General features: G+C 38.1%; 1 protein-coding gene across 1 annotated transcript in view; it reads left to right on the top strand.

Moving 5' to 3' along the window:
* The window catches only part of PRKAR2B (protein kinase, cAMP-dependent, regulatory, type II, beta), a 113216-nt gene that overhangs the window by 20753 nt on the left and 73367 nt on the right, over positions 1-19096 (top strand). The window contains exon 3 of the mRNA XM_011986389.1: positions 3248-3283. Within this exon, the coding sequence (XP_011841779.1) occupies positions 3248-3283 (36 nt within the window). The remainder of the gene's footprint in view (positions 1-3247; positions 3284-19096) is intronic.

Below are 19096 nucleotides of genomic sequence, written 5' to 3'. Positions count from 1 at the left end.
CCAGTTGGGTGGTCTGTCCATACCCCACGCCTCACCCCCTCCCTGCCAGTGATGTGGAAGGTCGGAATGTTGGCGGTGCCCATCCTCACCTTCCTGCTCACCTTCCCTGACTTAGGTTCCTGAGAGAGAAGACTAGGCATAGCTTGGCCGGATGCACATTTCTTTTTTTCCAGCAAAGCCTCCACCCTGATTCCCAGCCTTCTCTATTTTGGTAATTAGACTAAAAAACTTGGAAAAATGGTGAAGGTGACCGTTAACTTGCTGAAAGTTTGTACAGGAAACATTTGTGTTTCATCCCTGCAAGTGGAAAGGAGGGCTATGGGTATGAGAGATTGGATTTTTGATGATTGTTCTCAAAACCCAGTGTTTACCTTAACTACTGCATACCACTTGCTCGGTGCACCCATTTTCTTAACTGTCCAATCCTATGCCCTATTAACTGTCGGGAAATGAAAATCATAGACCTGTCTACCCGCAATTTAGAAATTGACAGAATGTCTAGCAAAAATATCAAGGAGAAATAAAGTAAGATAATTTATAGCAAGTAAAATGTATTTCAGTAGGTATGTGCTTCAACATGTACTCAAGAAGACAATGCAGTTAGATTGTCCCACCTAGATGTAGAGGCTCTATAAAAGCTGCAAAGGGCGTCTGACGAAAAAGCATTGTACTAGCAATCCAAATACCATAAGGAGCACTGTAGTAGTCACATGGTTTTCTGAAATGGTGAACATCTATTAGTAAAATTCCAAACAAAGCAAGAAACAAAACACACAAAAAAACCCAAATTTGATTTATGTTGTCATTGTGTTGTAGAAAATTTGATGTATATTAAAGCTGCATAAATGAGTCATGTGTATATAAAGAGCTGTATTAGGATTTAGGCCCAGATGGTTATAAATGGACTTTTTTTTTTTTTTTTGCCAATGTGAATGCCCAGTGGGATGTTTTAAAAGTCATGCAGGACAAAAGTTGTAGGATGCAGGACAGTTCTTTGTTGTGCAGGATTGTTGTGGAGTTTGCCTGACAAAAGCCAAGGAAGGGTGTCCTCTGAATTACTGTGACAATCAAAATTGCCCCCACAAATTTAGAAAACATCTTCTAGATAGCGATGCCACCTTTGTGGAAAACCTCTGCCTTAAACACTTCAGAAAGACACAGAAACCTAAGGACCTCAGGAAAACAAAGACTTCTCGACCTTTCAAACCAGGAGCCCATAGTCTTGTGGCTTCATCATCTAGAGAGGCTGGAGGGGGCAGGGGGGGCAGAGAATGTCTACTGTATTTTTGCCCCAAGGCTAAGAGAAATTTTTAAACCTTTATCTTGCCTGTATCTGCTTGCACTCTCTGTTCTGCATTCCTGTGGTTGCATTTTTTTGCATTTTGTTTCCGTTCACTATCCTTGTAGCTTGCTGGGGAGGCACTCTTTAGACTAACTTTAATCGTTGCAAAAAAGGGGTTTGAAAACTGATGGGCCTTTGTGTATATGTGTAGTAAGATATACATAACACAATTTACCTGATGCAAGTTTTTAATGTAAGTAATTTGTGACTGTGCAAATATATGACTAAAGTATTGTGGTATATAAATAGTAAATATTGTATGTCTTTCAGTCACTTTGGAGGATGTAATTTTGTTATAAATGATAATATCTTGATAATTGGGTTTATGAATTTCACAAAGTTAATCTTTAATTGTAATGAAGATCACAAAGGAAGATAATATTCACCTCTTACTATATGATTTCAGGAATCTGTATTTTCATTTTCTGTTCTCTCTGAGGCAGCGTTTTGATGCAAGATACTCGTAAATTCAGATTCTCCAGCTCTGATGCAGAGTGACTGTGTGATCTAAAACAAATTAATAGATTTCTCTGAGACTTACTGTAAAATGTAGTCATCAGTTGTATGAAGATGCTGATTTTTTTTTTTTTTTTTTGCAACTGAGTTTGATTGTGTCAGCCAGCCTGGAGTGTAGTGGCGCGATCTCGGCTCACTGCAACCTCTGCCTCCCGGGTTCAAGTGATTCTCCTGCCCCAGCCTCCCAAGTAGCTGGGATTCCAGGCACCTGCCACCATGCCGGGCTAATTTTTGTAGTTTTTAGTAGAAATGGAGTTTCCCCATGTTGGCCAGGCTGGTCTCAAACTCCTGACCTCAGGTGATCTGCTCACCTCGACCTCCCAAAGTGTTGGGATTACAGACGTGAGCCACCGCACCTGGCCAAAGATGCTGATATTTGATAGCATGATTGTCAGGATTAATGCACTACACATCTGACATAGTTTTATTATAGTACTTGTTCCTGTGCATACATATTTTTCATGCAGTGCAATCATACTGCTGATAAAAATTTTGTCTTTTTTTACTTGACCTAATGTTTCCATAGTGTAAACAAATTTCATAATTACTCTTCTAAAAGTATTGAAGTAGACTTATGACATTCTGTTACCAAAATATACTGCATAGTACATTATGTCCTTCCTTTATGTAAAATGAACCAGAAATGTACCTGCTTCTCTTAAGAAAGAAATGTTTTTAAAAACCTCAGTTCTTGAGATAACTATGTCATCAAAACCAAGAAGAAACAGAGCTGAGTTGAGTCGGAGGAGTGGGCAGTTGGTAGGCTTGCCAGCTGAGTGGTGCGCACACCAGCCTGAGACTGCAGCCTTCAGTGGACAGATTTGCGTGTTATGAACATTTGGATTGCACAAAAATCGTCAGAACTATAAATCTGAGACTTTCAAGGATATACTATCCTTCAGCTAAAGATGATTTCAACATACATGAGCAATTTCAGTTGTGTTTTGTAATTTTATCATTTAAAAAATGATGCTGCTGAATAGATTTATTCATACATTGCTCTTTCCTTCACTAGTAGTAGTGCTTCAGGTTAAATCTCTAGTAGATTTACCCTATTAAGTGACACAAATCTTTTATAGTACTTGATGTAATTGCCAAATTGTTTTTTAAAGGTATTGTATCTCTTTATATGGTCCCCACGTAAGTAATTTTAGCTGTCTATAACTAGGGATTTTTCTTTTAAAGTGCTAATTTAATAGGTTAAATATTGATTTCAATTTATATTTATTTGATTATTAATGAATTTCAATATTTTTGTATATTTATGGTGTTTCCTCTTATTTATTCATCTTTTTCTTTAGTTAAATTATAAGATCATTTACCAATTTGAGCCTTTGCAGGGAAAGTTAGACTTTTATTCTAATCTCATTATTCTGCTTTTTCTTTCAGCTCCAGTAATAAACCGATTCACAAGGCGTGCCTCAGGTAAGTCTGATTATATTATAGATTTTGTTTACTAATGGTGACATTTTAAAAAGATAATATTGGACAAGAAGATACAAAGAATAATTGCTGTATAGTAAACCTTTATTTGTCAGTTATTTTCCCCAGAAAACACAACTATCTGGTATAATCACTATCTAGGAAGCAATTGAAAATGCCCTCTGAGTGGCTGCACTGAAAGTCACACTGTGTACTAAACTGGTGGGCCTTTTTAAATGGAGACTGTCAGCCTAGGGTGTTATTCTTGCTCTTGATAGAATTACTACCTGCATAATTGTGTGATTTACCAGCCATAATCTAGAAGCAGTGATTTAGCAGGTGAGTAAAGGACACTTTAGAAACAGTGATGAGTGTTTGTTTTTTTGTTTGTTGGTTTGTTTTTATAAGAGGATTTTTAATAAGGGACAGGAGAACTCTTAAAATGCAGATATAAGAACGTGTCATTGTGGGGCCATTTAGAATAGGAGCAAATTGCTTCATGTTTGTTTGTGCCCCTGAGGCTATTGCTGGTTTAAATATACCACAGTGCCCTAATGTAGTCAACTTGATAGGCCTTAGCCATTAACAAGGGCTTACATTAGGTTCAGTATACTGTGTACTATTTAAACTGCTGGGGAGGTATGAGACAGAATTAAGACCACTTCTATCCAAAATGGCTTAAGTAAAATGAGTTTGGGCATTGAGATAAACTGTTATTTAGAAAAATCACCATATGGAATATCTTCTCTGAATAACAGGACAGATGAAGTGAGGGTAATATTTGATTTGAAAAAATTACTCTTTAAGTATACCTGGAAATTTTTTGTTAAACCTAAGATAAACAATTCACACAGATCATCTTTGGAGTTTATATAATACAAATGAGTCATTTATTTCACAATATTACCTTATTTATAGTGCTATAATATTAAAGACATTTTAATGTTGAATTTTATTTTTGATTTGTCAGCAGTTACTGGTATAATTTACTCTTGTTATATAGTGAACAGGTCTATAAGGATAATGTGCTACATTGGAATAACATCTGCTTTATCGTTCTGAGTTTTTTGTCATCTCAAGGCATATTTATTTTAAATGTTGAAAACAACTGTAGATTGTAATGCCTTTTGTGGAATGAGAGGTTATGTTTATGTCAGAAAGGCATCAAATTTTATCCCAAAGAAGAACTATCAAGTGTGATCATATTCTAGTGTAGTTGTTCTTTATGAGCAGTGGTGGGAACAAGGGAGGAAGAAGAGAGAATCAGTATTCTGATGCCTTGTCTTCATGAGGTGAAATTCTTTCAATAGAAACACAGCTAAGAATCATAGAATAAATAATCACCCTTTCTACCTCAAAATAAATGTCTCAAACCTTATGACATGTGACATTTATTTCTGGGCATGTTCCATTAGTATTTGTTGTACAATATACATATCATTGGCCAGGCGCTGCGACTCACACCTATAATCCCAGCACTTTGGGAGGCCGAGGAGGGCGGATCACGAGGTCAGGAGATTGAGACCATCTTGGCTAACATGGTGAAACCCCATGTCTACTAAAAATACAAAACCAAGATTAGCTGGGCGTGGTGGCAGGCTCCTGTACTCCCAGCTACTCAGGAGGCTGAGGCAGGAGAATGGCATGAACCTGGGAGGCAGAGCTTGCAGTGAGCCAAGATCGTGCCACTGCACCTCTACCTGGGCGACAGGGCGAGACTCCGTCTCAAAAAGAAATTAATTGATAGATCAGGGACTCCAGGGTATAGGTTAGTTTTGAAATGCCATTATTTTATACCCCACCCCCATGTGTGTCCGTGCGTTTTAGCAAGACTTGGCCAGAAATGTAGAGATGATGTAATGCCACAAACAAATACACATTAAAATCAAATGTTGCATTTATTCCCAGAATGACAGGTAACAAGAAGTGTCAGTGAAAACAACAGGAAACAATTTGGTATAAATAAGATGATACCAAGTTCCAGAGTCACGCTATATATAGCAGTAAGCCTTAAAAGGAGTAAAATTGTTATCCCAATAATATAATATGCTGGAAACCATTAGGAGAATGAATCTTGACATTAATTATTAGAAAAGAGAACTAACTTATGGAGTACCAGTGATGGATCAGGCACTTTACTCAGCATTTTATATACAGTTTTAGTCTTTCAGGCAAGGAAAATAAAATTATTTAATACTTTGGATTAAAAAAGCAATGGTATAAGAAAAAAGGGAAGAGGATTTATTTAATCATCTACTTGTCTGTATTTTATTTGAGACTTTATGTCTTGTAAAAGTTTGTCTAAAACTTTTTTGGCAAAGAATATAGAAACAGTCTTAAGACATCCTGAGGAGGAAATGCTACAGTTTTTTTGTTAATTTAATTTAGTGGCTAATATGAGGTTTAGTAGTAGAGATGCACTTTTTTTAAAAGTAACATTTCCTGAAAATGAAAAAGAAATGAGTATCTTCTCAAAATGCAGTCAATAGTATTTGATAATTCAAAAGATTTCTTATGATACCTTTTCTGACTGAGTTTTATTTCAGAGATACTTTTTCTTTTCATAACCCATAGAACTTTAATGTAAGAATGGTAATTTAGGGGAAGAAAGTAAGTCAGGTAAAATCAACCAGACGTCTGTACGACATAAGAGTTTGTTTCTTATTCATCTATTTTTAAATTAAAGTTACAACAGTAAATGCTATATATATATTACAACAAAAATACCAAATGTGTAGTGCTAGGTGTTCAGTCATTATTGATTCAAAAGAAAAAATTAGTATGAATTATAATTAATAACTCATTAACTGACTTTCCTATATCTTTGAGTTTTTGGCTTTTAATATTCATACTGCATTTATCAAACATAAATATTTCAAACCTGAATAATTTAAACAAAACATTTCCCCTTTGTATACCTTTTTCTTTTGTTATGAAGATGAGAGGAATGTTTATGCTTAACAGATACATTCTTTAGGATTATTGTTACACTTTTAAGAACACTATTTGTGCTATAGTCTCTTGTCTTCTTCATGTGTTCAGTGCTGGCCCACAAACCTGTCAGTTTTTATTATTGTAAGTGAAAGGAATCAGTTTCACTCAGTATTTTCAAACAGAATTCCTAGTATCTTAAGAGTTTGTAGAGGCTTCAGGGTTGTATAAGCCAGCATCCTACTTGGTACAGGAGTGCAAGGCATGTAAAGACATGAGTAATGGAGAGAAGCATAGATAGGCACCAGAAGAATAGGACCCAACTTTACTGATTAGATTGGGTAAGTTCCACAAAACATGATGAAAAACTGTCAGATTTCTTCTGAATTCCAGATATATCTCTGATATCATCCTGACAGCACCCCATAACCTTATTTTTAAACAGTACCTCATAGTCGCATTTTTAAACAAAAGAAAAAGAAATATTGCTTTTGGTCTCTTAAAATGCTCTTCAGCTCTTAATATCCCTTCTTATCAGTACATCCTTAATACAGAGAGGCCTGTTGTGGTGGCTCACACCTGTAATCCCAGCACTTTGGGAGGCCATGGTGGGCAGATCACTAGAGGTCAGGAGTTCGAGACCAGCCTGGCCAACTTGGTGAAACCCCTTCTTTACCCAAAAATACAAAAATTAGTCGGGCGTGGTGGTGTTTGCCTATAGTCCCAGTTACTTGGGAGGCTGAGGCAGGAGATTCACTTGAAGCCTGGAGGTGGAGGTTACACTGAGCTGAGATTGTGCCACTCCAACGTGGGTGACAGAGTGAGACCCTGTCTCAAAAAATAATATAAAATAACAGAGAAATCATTATCCATAATCCATTTTATTTTATTTGTTTTTGAGATGGAGTCTTGCTCTGTTGCCCAGGCTGGAGTGCAGTGGCATGATCTTGGTTCACTGCAACCTCCGCCCTCCCAAGTTCAAGTGATTCTCTCAAGTAGCTGGGGCTACAGGCGTACGCCACCATGCCTGGCTAATTTTTGTATTTTTAATAGGGACAAGGTTTTACCGTGTTGGCCACGCTGGTCTTGAACTCCTGACCTCAGGTGATCCACCTGCCTTGGCCTCCCAAAGTGCTGGGATTGTAGGTGTGAGCCACTGCGCCTGGCCACATAATCCATTTTACAATATGGGCTTTTTGTTTTTTGGAAGATGATTATTTTTGGTGGAAAATTGAAATAATATATCATTTGTTGTTGTGAGTATTAAAAATTAGTGGTGGTGGCTGGGCACTGTGGTTCACACCTGTAATTTTGCCACTTTGGGAGGCTGAGGCAGGTGGATCACCTGAGATTGGGAGTTCCACACCAGCCTGGCCAACATGGTAAAACCCTGTCTCTACTAAAAATACAAAAATTAGCTGGGCTTGGTGGAGGGCGCCTGTAATCCAGCTACTTGCCAAGAATCGCGGTGCGAGATTCGCTTGAACCTGGGAGACAGAGGTTGCAGTGAGCTGAGATTGCGCCACTGTACTGCAGCCTGGGTGACAAAGGGGGAGACTCCGTTTAAAGTAAATAAACAAATAAAAATTTAGTGGTGGTAGTAGAAGTAGTAACTCAGTAAATATTTTAAGAGTAAAGCTTTAATCAAGAAATAATCCTGTTGCTTCACTGATCACCTAATATATGGGAAAGATCCTAGGGTTTGAAGTTATACTGACTAGAGTTTTCCCATTTTCTCTGTGAATTTGCATGTAAGTTGTTTACTTCTTTGAGTTTAATTTTATTTATTTTCATTTCTTTCAGCTTGGGGATCTTAACAGCTATATTCAAACTTGTGAGGGTTTAATTGGATGATTTTTATTATTTTTTAATTTTTAATTTTTTTTTTTTTTTGAAATGGAGTCTCACTCTGTCGCCAGGCTGGAGTGCAATGGCATGATCTTGGCTCACTGTAACCTCTGCCTCCCGGGTTCAAGCGATTCTTCTGCCTCAGTCTCCTGAGTAGCTGGGACTACAGGTGAACACCACCACTCCTGGCTAATGTTTTGTATTTTAGTACAGACAGGGCTTCACCACGTTGGCCAGAATGATCTCAGCCTCCTGACCTTGTGATCCACCCACCTTGGCCTCCCAAAGTGCTGGGATTACAGGCGTGAGCCACCATACCTCGCAGTTCTTTTTTTTTTTTAGACAGGATTTCACTCTGTCACCCAGGCTGTAGTGCAGTGGCATGATCTTGGCTCACTGCAGCCTCCACCTCCCAGGCTGAAGTGATCCTCCCACCTCAGCCTCCCTAGTAACTGGGAGAACAGGTGCGTGCCACCATGCCTAATTTTTGTATGTTTTATAGAGATAGGGTTTCGCCATGTTGCCCAGGCTGGTCTTGAACTCTTGAGCTCAAGTGATCCACCTGCCTCAGCCTCCCAAAGTGCTGTGACTATAGGTGTTGGATGATTTTAATAAAGCCCCCAATAGAGAGTCTAGGCTTTTCAAAAGGTTAGCTGTCAGCCCTCTTCTTATGAACATGGTTTAAAACAAAGCAATAAACCCCTCAGCTTTTTGCCTTAGCCTGTCAGAATAAAGCCTTAGAGAGTCATAACACTGTTTAATAGTAATCCTTTAATATGGGCATCTTTTTTATTGTTTACACATTATAGGTTTTTAAAAAAATTGTAATGGTTTTCCTCTGTGGTTTTGTCTCTGAACTGGGGAGGGGCTAGAAATGTCCAGTTAATCTTGAGACAATGCCTTGCATCATGAGGTTGGAACTCTGAATTTTTTTTTAATCCTAAGATACTGTTTTGAAAAAGTTACCCTTCTAGAACAGTTTAAAGAGTTCAGTGAGCACCTTTATCTAGGCTCTCCAGTTGCTGATATTTTGCCTCATTTGCATGCTGTCTCCCCTCCATCTTTACATGGGCACGCAGTCTTTTATTTTTTATTGAAACTTTTAGGAATCCTAAATACTTCAGCCTGTATCTCCTAAGAAAAAGGACATTCTTCTAGTTAATATAACACTGAAGAAATTTAACCTTGGGTACAATACTATTATCTCATACAGAGTTTAGAGTCAGATTTTCTCCGTTGTCCTATCATGGTTTTTTTTCTCTCTCTTTTAAATTCTAGGTAATTCAAGGATTTTTTTTATTACATTAAATTGTCATGACTCAGTTTTTCTTGCCTTTCATAAATTGACTCCCTGAAGTTTTTGAAATTTGCTTTTTCAGAGTTTTGAAGGTTATTCCTAACCATAAGACAGTACCCTATACCGCCTGTTATGCATTCATAGATGGCATTAGCACAGCTGTTGTTTGGTCTGTATGCCCCACCGACGTCCATGAAATCTTTGCATTGACATTTACTATGCTTTCAAGGACTACTGTTGAGCATTACTTGTTCTAATAAGTAATTATTTCTTATAATAGAAAGATTTTCTTTTCTTATATAATTAACCACTGTTTAATTTTTTGCCATAGTATGAACATTGAATTTTATAGTATATTTTTAACAGAGCTAAAATTTTATAGTTTTTCCTAAACTATGATGTAGAATAATTCACAGGTGAAATTAATCTTTAAATTTCAGTCTCGCCTACTGTATAAAATGTGATATTACAAATCTCAGTGAAATCACCCTGAACAGAAATGATTAGTTCCCAATAAATTAGTGAAATAGCAGAAGTTCAGATCTTGTCTTGAATCTGATTCAAGGAACATATGCTTCCTTGATTCATGGAACATATGCTTCCTTTTGTTTTGTTTGGGAAATATTTTGTAGCCTTGGTGTTCATTGTTTCTACTTTAAGGTTATTTGACGATAACAGCTTTTAACCCCCAAATTATTTTTTTCCAGAGGTCATTTCTATATTGTCAAACCAGTTTTCTGGTATAATTATAGTTACATTCATATTTTGTTTTTTGAAATTAGTTTTCTTTTTAGTAAGCCTGATAATCACCAATACTTGGGAATGCATATTGGGAGAATACTACTTTAATTAATGTACTAGTTTATTCAGCAGACATTTACCAAGTCCCTCTTGTGTGTCAGGGACAGTGCTGGGGATGCCACAAAGAATAAGATACAGTCCTTACAAAGTGCACAGTCTAGCAGGGAAGCTGATGATGACTCATAGTGTAGTAAATGCCGTAATATCCTCAAAGTGAAAAGGAGAAAACATACAGTTCTTCCAGATCCTGCCTCACAGAAAGGGTACTGTTTGTGCTGTCTTTTAAGATTTATAACGTTTTACCAGGACTATAAGGAGAGAGAATATTCTAGGTATTTCTATTCAGTATTACTGTAAAAAGTCCATTTTCACCGTATGTTGCTGTGCAGCTTGCCTCTGCCATCAAGCACCTATGGTATGGAGTGAGCATACCATATGTGCATGCCCATTGGCTATGGACAGCAGGGACTTAAGGCCTTTCATCCTTTAATTTACCATTGCTTCAAATTGTTAATGTCTGCCTTGCCAGGAGAGGCTGTACAGGCTCTGGAATCAGACCAGGGTTGGAATACTAGCTCTGCTACTCACCTATCTACATATTAAAAGTGTGTGTGTGTGTATCCTTAGTAACCTTTCTAAGGCTTAGTTTCTCTGGGTATGAAATGGGGATAATACCTAACTCACAAGATGATTGTTGTAATGAAACAGTAGATAACCCATGAAAAACAGATTCTTGAGGCTAGGCTCAGGGGCTCACGCCGGTAATCCCAGCACTTTGGGAGGCCGAGGTGGGTGGATCACCTGAGGTCAGGAGTTCAAGACCAGCCTGGCCAACATGACAAAACCTTGTCTCTGTTAAAAATATAAAAATTAGCTGGGCATGGTGGCACTTGCCTGTAGTCTGAGCTACTTGAGAGGCCGAGGTGGAGGAATCGCTTGAACCAGGGAGGCAAAGGTTGCGGTGAGCCAAGATTGCACCACTGTACACTCCAAGCCTGGGCGACACAGTGGTACTCCATGCAAAAAAAAAAAAAAAGGAAATGGCTTTAGGACTGCAGAGTTTGACATGAAGAGTTAGTCAGAAGGATAACATCCAAGGTGAGGCTGAAATCAAGGGTCAGAAAGACAATTTGACTGAGGCAACAGGATGAAACAATAGGTGTCAGCCCTGGGCAAGGGAGGTGGGAAGACAGGGTGGAGGGTGGGACTGGGACCTAAGGAGGTTCTCTGAGATGCCAGGGCACAGGCCTGGGGACTTTTGTCCAGGCTTGTTCCTTGGGTGGTATGGAAGCCATTTAGGGAGCCTTCAAGTCACTTCATGCATCTGTTATCTCTCAGTGCCCACACTAGTATTATAATAAAATGGGTTCTCCCCTGTGATTCATTATGAATAATCCAAGTGAACAGTGCAAGTGCTGTTCCTGGCTCATCTCCAGCCTCTTGCCCCTCCTGCTCCACACTCTAGCAGTGCTTGTTTGCTGATACTTGTTAAGCAACCTTGGGAATTGGAGCCCAGTGGAATCTGTGGCAGTGTTGAGTCTCAGGTTCTTTTTTGTTAGGCCCTGGAATGCTGATAAGCTACCTCAAGGCTAATGAGAAATTAGATTATCTCTTGAACTTAATTGCATTTTCTCAGAGTTCTCTTAGAGCCCTCCAGAGAAAGGAGAAAGGAAGATAGTAAAAGCAGCTGTTCGGGTGGGGGCATGGTGGGAAGGGAGGATCCTTCCGCACCTGTAGCGTCCTCAGACTCTTCACACTGGTGGTTTTGCCAGTAGATGTGGAAGGGCTTGGAAGATAATACATGGGAATTGTGTAACTCACCAAACCCTGTGTGCCTTAATTACAGGAACACTGCCACTGCTGGGGAAAGGGGGTCAGGGAGTTAGATCTATAAAATAGGTATGAGTAGCTAGAATAGACATTTAGACATAGTGCAACCATTCTTTAATTACAAGCAGAGTTTAGGTCACTACTTCACCAACTCTGTGTGAAGGACCAGTTTTTCGTTTTTGTTTTCCCAATGCACTACAGACCAGTACTTTTGAGAAATATAAAACTGCCACAGCAATATCAAATTGCTATAATTGTATCTAAACACTCTTTTACTCTCTGTACTTACCTTGTTGCAGATTGCCATGGCTTAGGTGATACAACCATGGTGTGCACTATGTGAGATATGAAAGTTCTCACAAAAAGCTTTTATAAAGGAAGATTGCACATTTATCTAAAAGAAGTGATTATTTTTTTAAAAAAAACTAACACACTTACCTTATTTTGCTAACTTGGCATTTTGTCAGGACAACCTGCATGAATGAATGGTGCCCTCAGAGTTGTCGAATGGTGGTGTGTGGCAACCCTGCTCCAGGCCCATGGCGTGCCTGCGTTCTCCCCCAATATATGCCTGCTCATATTTGGAGCATACCATGGGCTCTCTTGTCTAGCCTTGCTGTAGCTCACCACATTCCCTGCCATCCCCTCCCTCCCTCCCTTCCTTCCTTCCTTCCTATACCGTTGCTATTACACATCGTTTGATGTTGTAGTTGCTTGTTCACATGTCTTTTTCCCTATGCTAAACAGTGAGGTTCATAATTAATGGACTGAGAAACAAGGGCACTCTGGATGAGGTCACAGAAAAAATAGAATGCGAAGTAAGGAAATGAGAATGCAAGGAGGATGGGAAGATTTCGCCAGGCATGTGTGTAGAGCGGTGTGAGATTCCTGAGGTAGCGTGTGCTGGGGTAAGGACCAGTGTGAATATAGTTACAGGGTGAGGCTGCTAAACGGCAGGTTGAATGACATTTTATTTGATTTAAGGAAGCCAAGGTAAGTTGAGGATGGGCTCTCAAATGGGTTGTCAACTTGGACATTGACTGTCTGTGATGATGGTGGCACGTTGGAATGAAATGAAAACTGTGAGCCAGGTACCAGGCAGGAAGTGGCATCTGTTTGCCGTGGCTCTCCAAGGAGCACAGAGGTTTCAGTGGAAACACTATGGAGTGGTCCAGATGTCAGTGTGGGAAGCCACAGCGTGCCCTCACTGTCTTTCAGATCCCACTGTGTGCGGGGAGTGGTGCCCTCTAAGAGAAGGAGTGTTCTTGGAGAAGAACCAAGTTTCAACCAAGGCATAGAAAAGTCAGTAATATTTTATAAAAGAATGTGAGGGTGTGGGGAATGTGTTGGGAAGGAGGGTAGTAGTGGACAGAAGGAAGCCACAGGGCAGCATTTCATTTGAGGAAATATTTACGAGCAATTACCATTGCCAGGGATTACACCAGGCACAGCAGTATACATGCTGTGCCCTTGAAGTACTTGCAGTCTAGGGAAGCTTAAGGCATGGGGAGATGAAATTGGGGAAAAGATGGTGGTCCAGAGGGTCTTACTTCTTGTGGATGACCAAGGGTGACAGAGAAAAGAGGACATAGTTGGATTGATAGTTTTTAGGTTATAATTTATTCACTGTAAATATTTGTTTAACTAAACTCTCCTTAAGGCTAACTCTGACAGCTTCCCAGTGAGAGCACTGTAACCTTCTGATATTTACCTTAGGTACAGAAGGCAATATGATGTAGAAGTAAAGAGGCTGGATTTGGAGCTGTTTTTAAATTTAACAGTCAAATATTCAATGAGGGTGTACAATATGTTGGGCACTGGGCTGGACCCAGGGAAGGCAGATATAGTTTAGGATCTTAGGTCCATCATTTATTAGCTGTGTGACCTTGGGCAACTTACCTAAATGACCTTCTGTAAATCCGGGTTGCGGTTATTCTGGAAGAGAATACATGCAAAGCTTTTAGCATAGTGTCTGACACATTTGAGTGCTAAATAAACTTTTATTTATTATTAGACTGGATTTTTCAAATTTTAACTTGATAAAAACACCATAATTTTAGTGTGTCTTCTTTCCTCCTGTAACTTATCACATCTAATGTTAATTGGCCAAAGTGCATAATTTTGTGTATGTCTTACAACTAACTCCCCTCCCCCAAATTTGAATTAACTTAACATTGTATTGTTATTTGTGGGGGAGAGCAAAGATTTCTCTGAAATGTAACATCCTTTAGCTTTTTAGATGAAAACAGAAAAGCAACTTCAGTCTCTCATCATAAACTGTATTTGTAGACTATAGTTTTGAAAACAAATTGATCCACCTTTAAAAAATCTAAACTGGTATTTTAAACAGGTGTGTGCAAATGCAGTCTCCCCACCCCCACCTCATCAGCATCTTGAACCAGCTACTTCTTCGGAGCTGACTACTAGAGAATGTTACGATCATTGGGTTGTAAGTCTCATCTCTGAGAGCCCAGCAATATGTTTTATACTAGCTAATCATTTGATAATGTTTTATAGTATTTTAAAAATTAATACTGTAACTAAAAACCAAAATATATATTCAGGTCTTATCTTCCCTTTACCGATAAGAATCAGGGTGTTCCCCTTCCCTGCCCCTCCCTGAATTAGTTTTTCTATTTTATCATGAGTTACTAAAACCAGAGAACACTGATTTTAAGGTTATTTTACAGAGACAGAACCATAAAATTGACAAAAAATTAAAATATACATTAATGGTACAGTATATTGTTTTCAGAATAGTGGAAAGAAAGGGACTTTCATTTGAAAGACTGAACAGCTTAAATGATAGTGTTGTTAGACGTGTTTCAAGGAATTACAAAATGTTGTCTTTATTGACCATCAAAAAAGGTAGAGCTGACCTTCTCCTTAGATATTTTAAAACAGAATTCCAAGTTATAGCTCCCCTTTAAAAACAGGTATAGATACTTTAATATGTGCATTGCCTAACAGAGTACATAGGCTGCAAACACAGCAAATATACATGGCTTTTATGTTGTGAGGGCAATTTTTGAACAACAACTTACCAGATGGGCTGAGTTTTAGCAGGGCGCTGAGTGGTAATCTGCAGTAGAAATGGAAAACCTAAGTTTGCCATAACTACTCTTGTGGCTTTCTAAAAATAAACTGCTACTTTCAAGTTACCTATTTGGTATTTTCACTTTATTTAGATTTTGTGGAACTGACAGTTTTCTTTTTATAAAGTTGATACATTACTGCCTACAATTTACTTCTGAATTCTGTACCATGAAAATAATGTACTTTATTTTCATGTTACTTTAAAAATGATATTGCTTCTTACTTGCTTATATTTATCATTCTCCCCATTTGTGTCCTTAGAAACATTTGTTTCAATTGCTTTGCTTTTATTAAGTACATTTATATGAAGAGAGCTATTTAATGTATTTTAAATATGCTTCTTAGAATTGAAAGCTTTTCTTAGAATAATGAAGACATTTGTAATTCAGAATTATATTTTATTGACTAAAAAATAAGCATTCATGTTATATTACATAGACAATTAATTAGAAGTTAAGTGAAATTAAAATTTTCCTTTAGTTAAATTATTTTTATTTTTATTTTTTAGATGGAGTCTTGCTCTGTTGCCCAGGCTGGAGTGCAGCAGTGCAGTTGGCTCACTGCAACCTCCACCTCCCAGGCTCGAGCGATCCTCCTTCTGCAGCCTCTTGAGTAGTTGGGACCACAGATGCATGCCACCAAGCTCAGCTAGTATTTCTTTGTAATTTTGGTAGAGACTGAGTTTGACCACGTTGTCGAGGTTGGTCTTGAACTCCTGAGCTCAAAGAATCCACCCGCCTTGGTCTCCCAAAGTGTTGGGATTACAGCTGTGAGCCACCGTGCCTGGCCTAATGATTCTTTTAGAAGGGATCTTGGTGTTAGACTTTATAGTTGGTGAGACTGAAGTGTCTTAGACGGAGGTTGTACCTGCAGGAGAGTCGCGATGCGTGTCTCATCTATGACAGTGATTCTGAGGCAGAGGTTGTTATAAGTTTTGAAGGTAACCTGCACGATTGACTGTGTGCCAAGTGCCGCTTCTCAACTTTGCTTTCCCCAGGATGACCTATGAGAATCACTAGTGCAATATTTGAAGGGAGTTTTCTTCTTATCTCCATTTTACAGGTGTGGAAACTGAGGCCCAAATAGTTTACTTTTTATTTTTATTATTATTAATTTATTCCTTAATACTGAGTCAAACCTATTTTTTGTTGTTGTTGTTGTTGTTTTGAGATGGAATCTCACTCTGTCACCCAGGCTGGAGTGCAGTGGTGTGATCTTGGCTCACTGCAACCTCTGCCACCTGGGTTCAAGCAACTGTCCTGCCTCAGCATCCCAAGTAGCTGGGATTACAGGTGCCTGCAGCCATGCCTGGCTAATTTTTATATTTTCAGTAGAGATGAAGTTTCACCATATTGGCCAGGCTAGTCTCGAACTCCTGACCTTGTGATCCACTCGTGTCGGCCTCCCAAAGTGCTGGGATTACAGGCATGAGGCACCATGCCTGGCCAAACCTAGTTTTTAACTATTTTATTAAATGACATTATAGACTAATAGGACTGTCACATTCTTGATTACTGAGACCAAATCATACAAGTGTTTTTGGCTGTTCTGCAGGAAATGAAATCAAACCACTTCTATTTTCTCCTGTTACTCTTTTTATCCTGTCTTGAAATTATGTTAAATATTTTTTTTCACTAAATTCCAATAAAGCAGAGAAAAGGCAATTGTTAGGTAATTTGTAGTACCAGCATTGTTTTTCTATACATACTGTTATAGGTGAAGCATTTAAATTATTGTTTTTTTGGTAACAAGTTTTTTACATTTTAAAGTTGTTCTTTATATTTTAATCAATTCATCATTCAAAGTTCTGTGCTCCAAATTACAAAGTAGTTCACATTTTAATGCTTTTAGCAGTCAATTTGAGTGATTCAGATTAGTTTTGATCTAAATTTAAATGTTATCATATTATCTTTTCAGCTAGAAATCTGAAAATATCTTGTAGCCAACCAAATTAGTGGATATATATCTAGAAATATGTAAAGCATAGTATTCATTTATGCAAATAGGAAACTAGTACATTTTTAGGAGTGATTTGCTTACAGTTTAGTCCAGTTTATTATTGCTCTTTGTTTCTCCCTGGATCGGGGGAAAACGCTTAATAAAGGGGAAATCAATTTAACTCCTATTACAATGACTACCGTCTATATACTTTTCAAATATTTGCCAATCAAACAGAAGATTAATAGTATAGTAAGGGAGATGCTAAGAACTGAGGAAGTCATGTTTGCTTGGTTCGCAGAATTGTGATTATTAAATACCATTCTCCTTTGTAATTATGGATCCTATGAAAAATAAAAGATCTGCTTGTCTCTGTGTAACTCAGAATGGATGAGACCTGTCTTCTCAGCCATCTAAAAGCAATAATGTTAGACACTCTATGATGATTTGGAAGAAGGTGAGGAGAGGGAGGAATGTACAAGGGAGGTGGGCATGGATGGAGCGGTGGGTGGGAGGTGATGATTGTACTAATTTTCTGTGTTTTAATTTGAAATCATCTCCAACTTCCATATATTCAGCAGGAGTAAGTCAAAATACTTTTTTGGCCTTTTTAATGATGAGGTCATGTTTCTCACTGTAAGGTTCAATTATCAAAATTTTTCCAAAATGTAATATTTATCAATCAATCTTTTTTATAGTTGTGATTAGTATATACATATATGTTACATCATTAAACACTTTTATTATAAAATTGATAAATGCTTATAGTAAAAAAGTCAAGTAGTACAGAAGAGTATAAAATGAAAACAAAGGGTTCTGTCTCTGCAGTGTTCCCAGTCCCAGTCCTAAAAAATAGCCATATCTGTTAGTTTGTTGTGTATTTTCTTGGGTGTTTTTATGCACATACACATTTAGTTGAAATTAAACTTATGTCCAATGTTTTGAACATTGTCTTTTTCACTTAACAGTGTATTGTGTTCCATTTTCCATGACCTTACTTCTAAAGGTACCTCTTGCTTTTTAATGACTTACAGCCACCTCTTGCTTCTTAATACTTCTTAATAGTGTCCCATTATATGTATGTATTGAAATGTATATAACAAGGGTATTTAGGTTTTAGGTGCAAATAGCTACATAATTTTCTAAGTACATCTACAGGATATATTTTTTAGAAGTGGAATTGCGTAATCAAAGCAGCATGAAATTTGAGCATGTAGGCCGGACACGGTGGCTCACGCCTGTAATCCCAGCACTTTGGGAGGCTGAGGTGGGCGGGATCACGAGGTCAGGAGATTGAGACCATCCTGGCTAACACAGTGAAACCCCATCTCGACTAAAAATACAAAAAATTAGCTGGACGTGGTGGCGGTTGCCTGTAGTCCCAGGCAACCTCCCTATAGGGAGGCTGAGGCAGGAGAATGGCGTGAGCCCAGGAGGCGGAGCTTGCAGTGAGTCGAGATTGCACCACTGCACTCCAGCCTGGGCAACAGAGCAAGACTCCGTCTGAAAAAAAAAAAATTTGAGCATATGAAATTTGTATAGGCATTGTCAAATTGCCCTCTAAAACAGTATACTGATTCGTATTCCCATCTTAGGTTTAACACAGTGTAAAACACTTGATATTACAGAATTTTGAAATGTCTGTTAATTTGCTAGGTCTGTTATATTTCAGTTGACATTTCCTTATTTATGAGTGAAGCATAGCCCCTTTTAATTATTGTTGACCATTTATATTTTCTTGTGTGAATTTCCTGTTAATTTTTTTTTTCTCTGATTTGTAAGTGTAGAGATCTGAGGTTCAGTGGCTCTGAGTTCAGATTGGGGCTTTACTACTCACTAGTTGTTTGACTTTGAAAGGGTTATTTAGTCTGAACTTCAATTCATTATCCATAAAATGTGGTAGTAAGAGTGCCTAGCTCATAAGGTATTGTTAATTAATAAGATAATGAATATAAAATACTTAACCCATTTCCTAAAGTATAGTGAGAATATATGTTTGCTAGTAGCATTACTAACATTTGTAGGGTTTTTTTTAAATAAAAAGTAGAATTTTTCAGAAATGTCTTTTTTTTTTT

This window comes from Mandrillus leucophaeus, unplaced genomic scaffold (genome assembly GCF_000951045.1).
Source record: "Mandrillus leucophaeus isolate KB7577 unplaced genomic scaffold, Mleu.le_1.0 Scaffold298, whole genome shotgun sequence".
NCBI lineage: Eukaryota > Metazoa > Chordata > Mammalia > Primates > Cercopithecidae > Mandrillus > Mandrillus leucophaeus.
The sequence above is the reverse complement of the archived record's forward strand: the minus strand, read 5'-3'. Positions and strand labels throughout refer to the sequence as shown.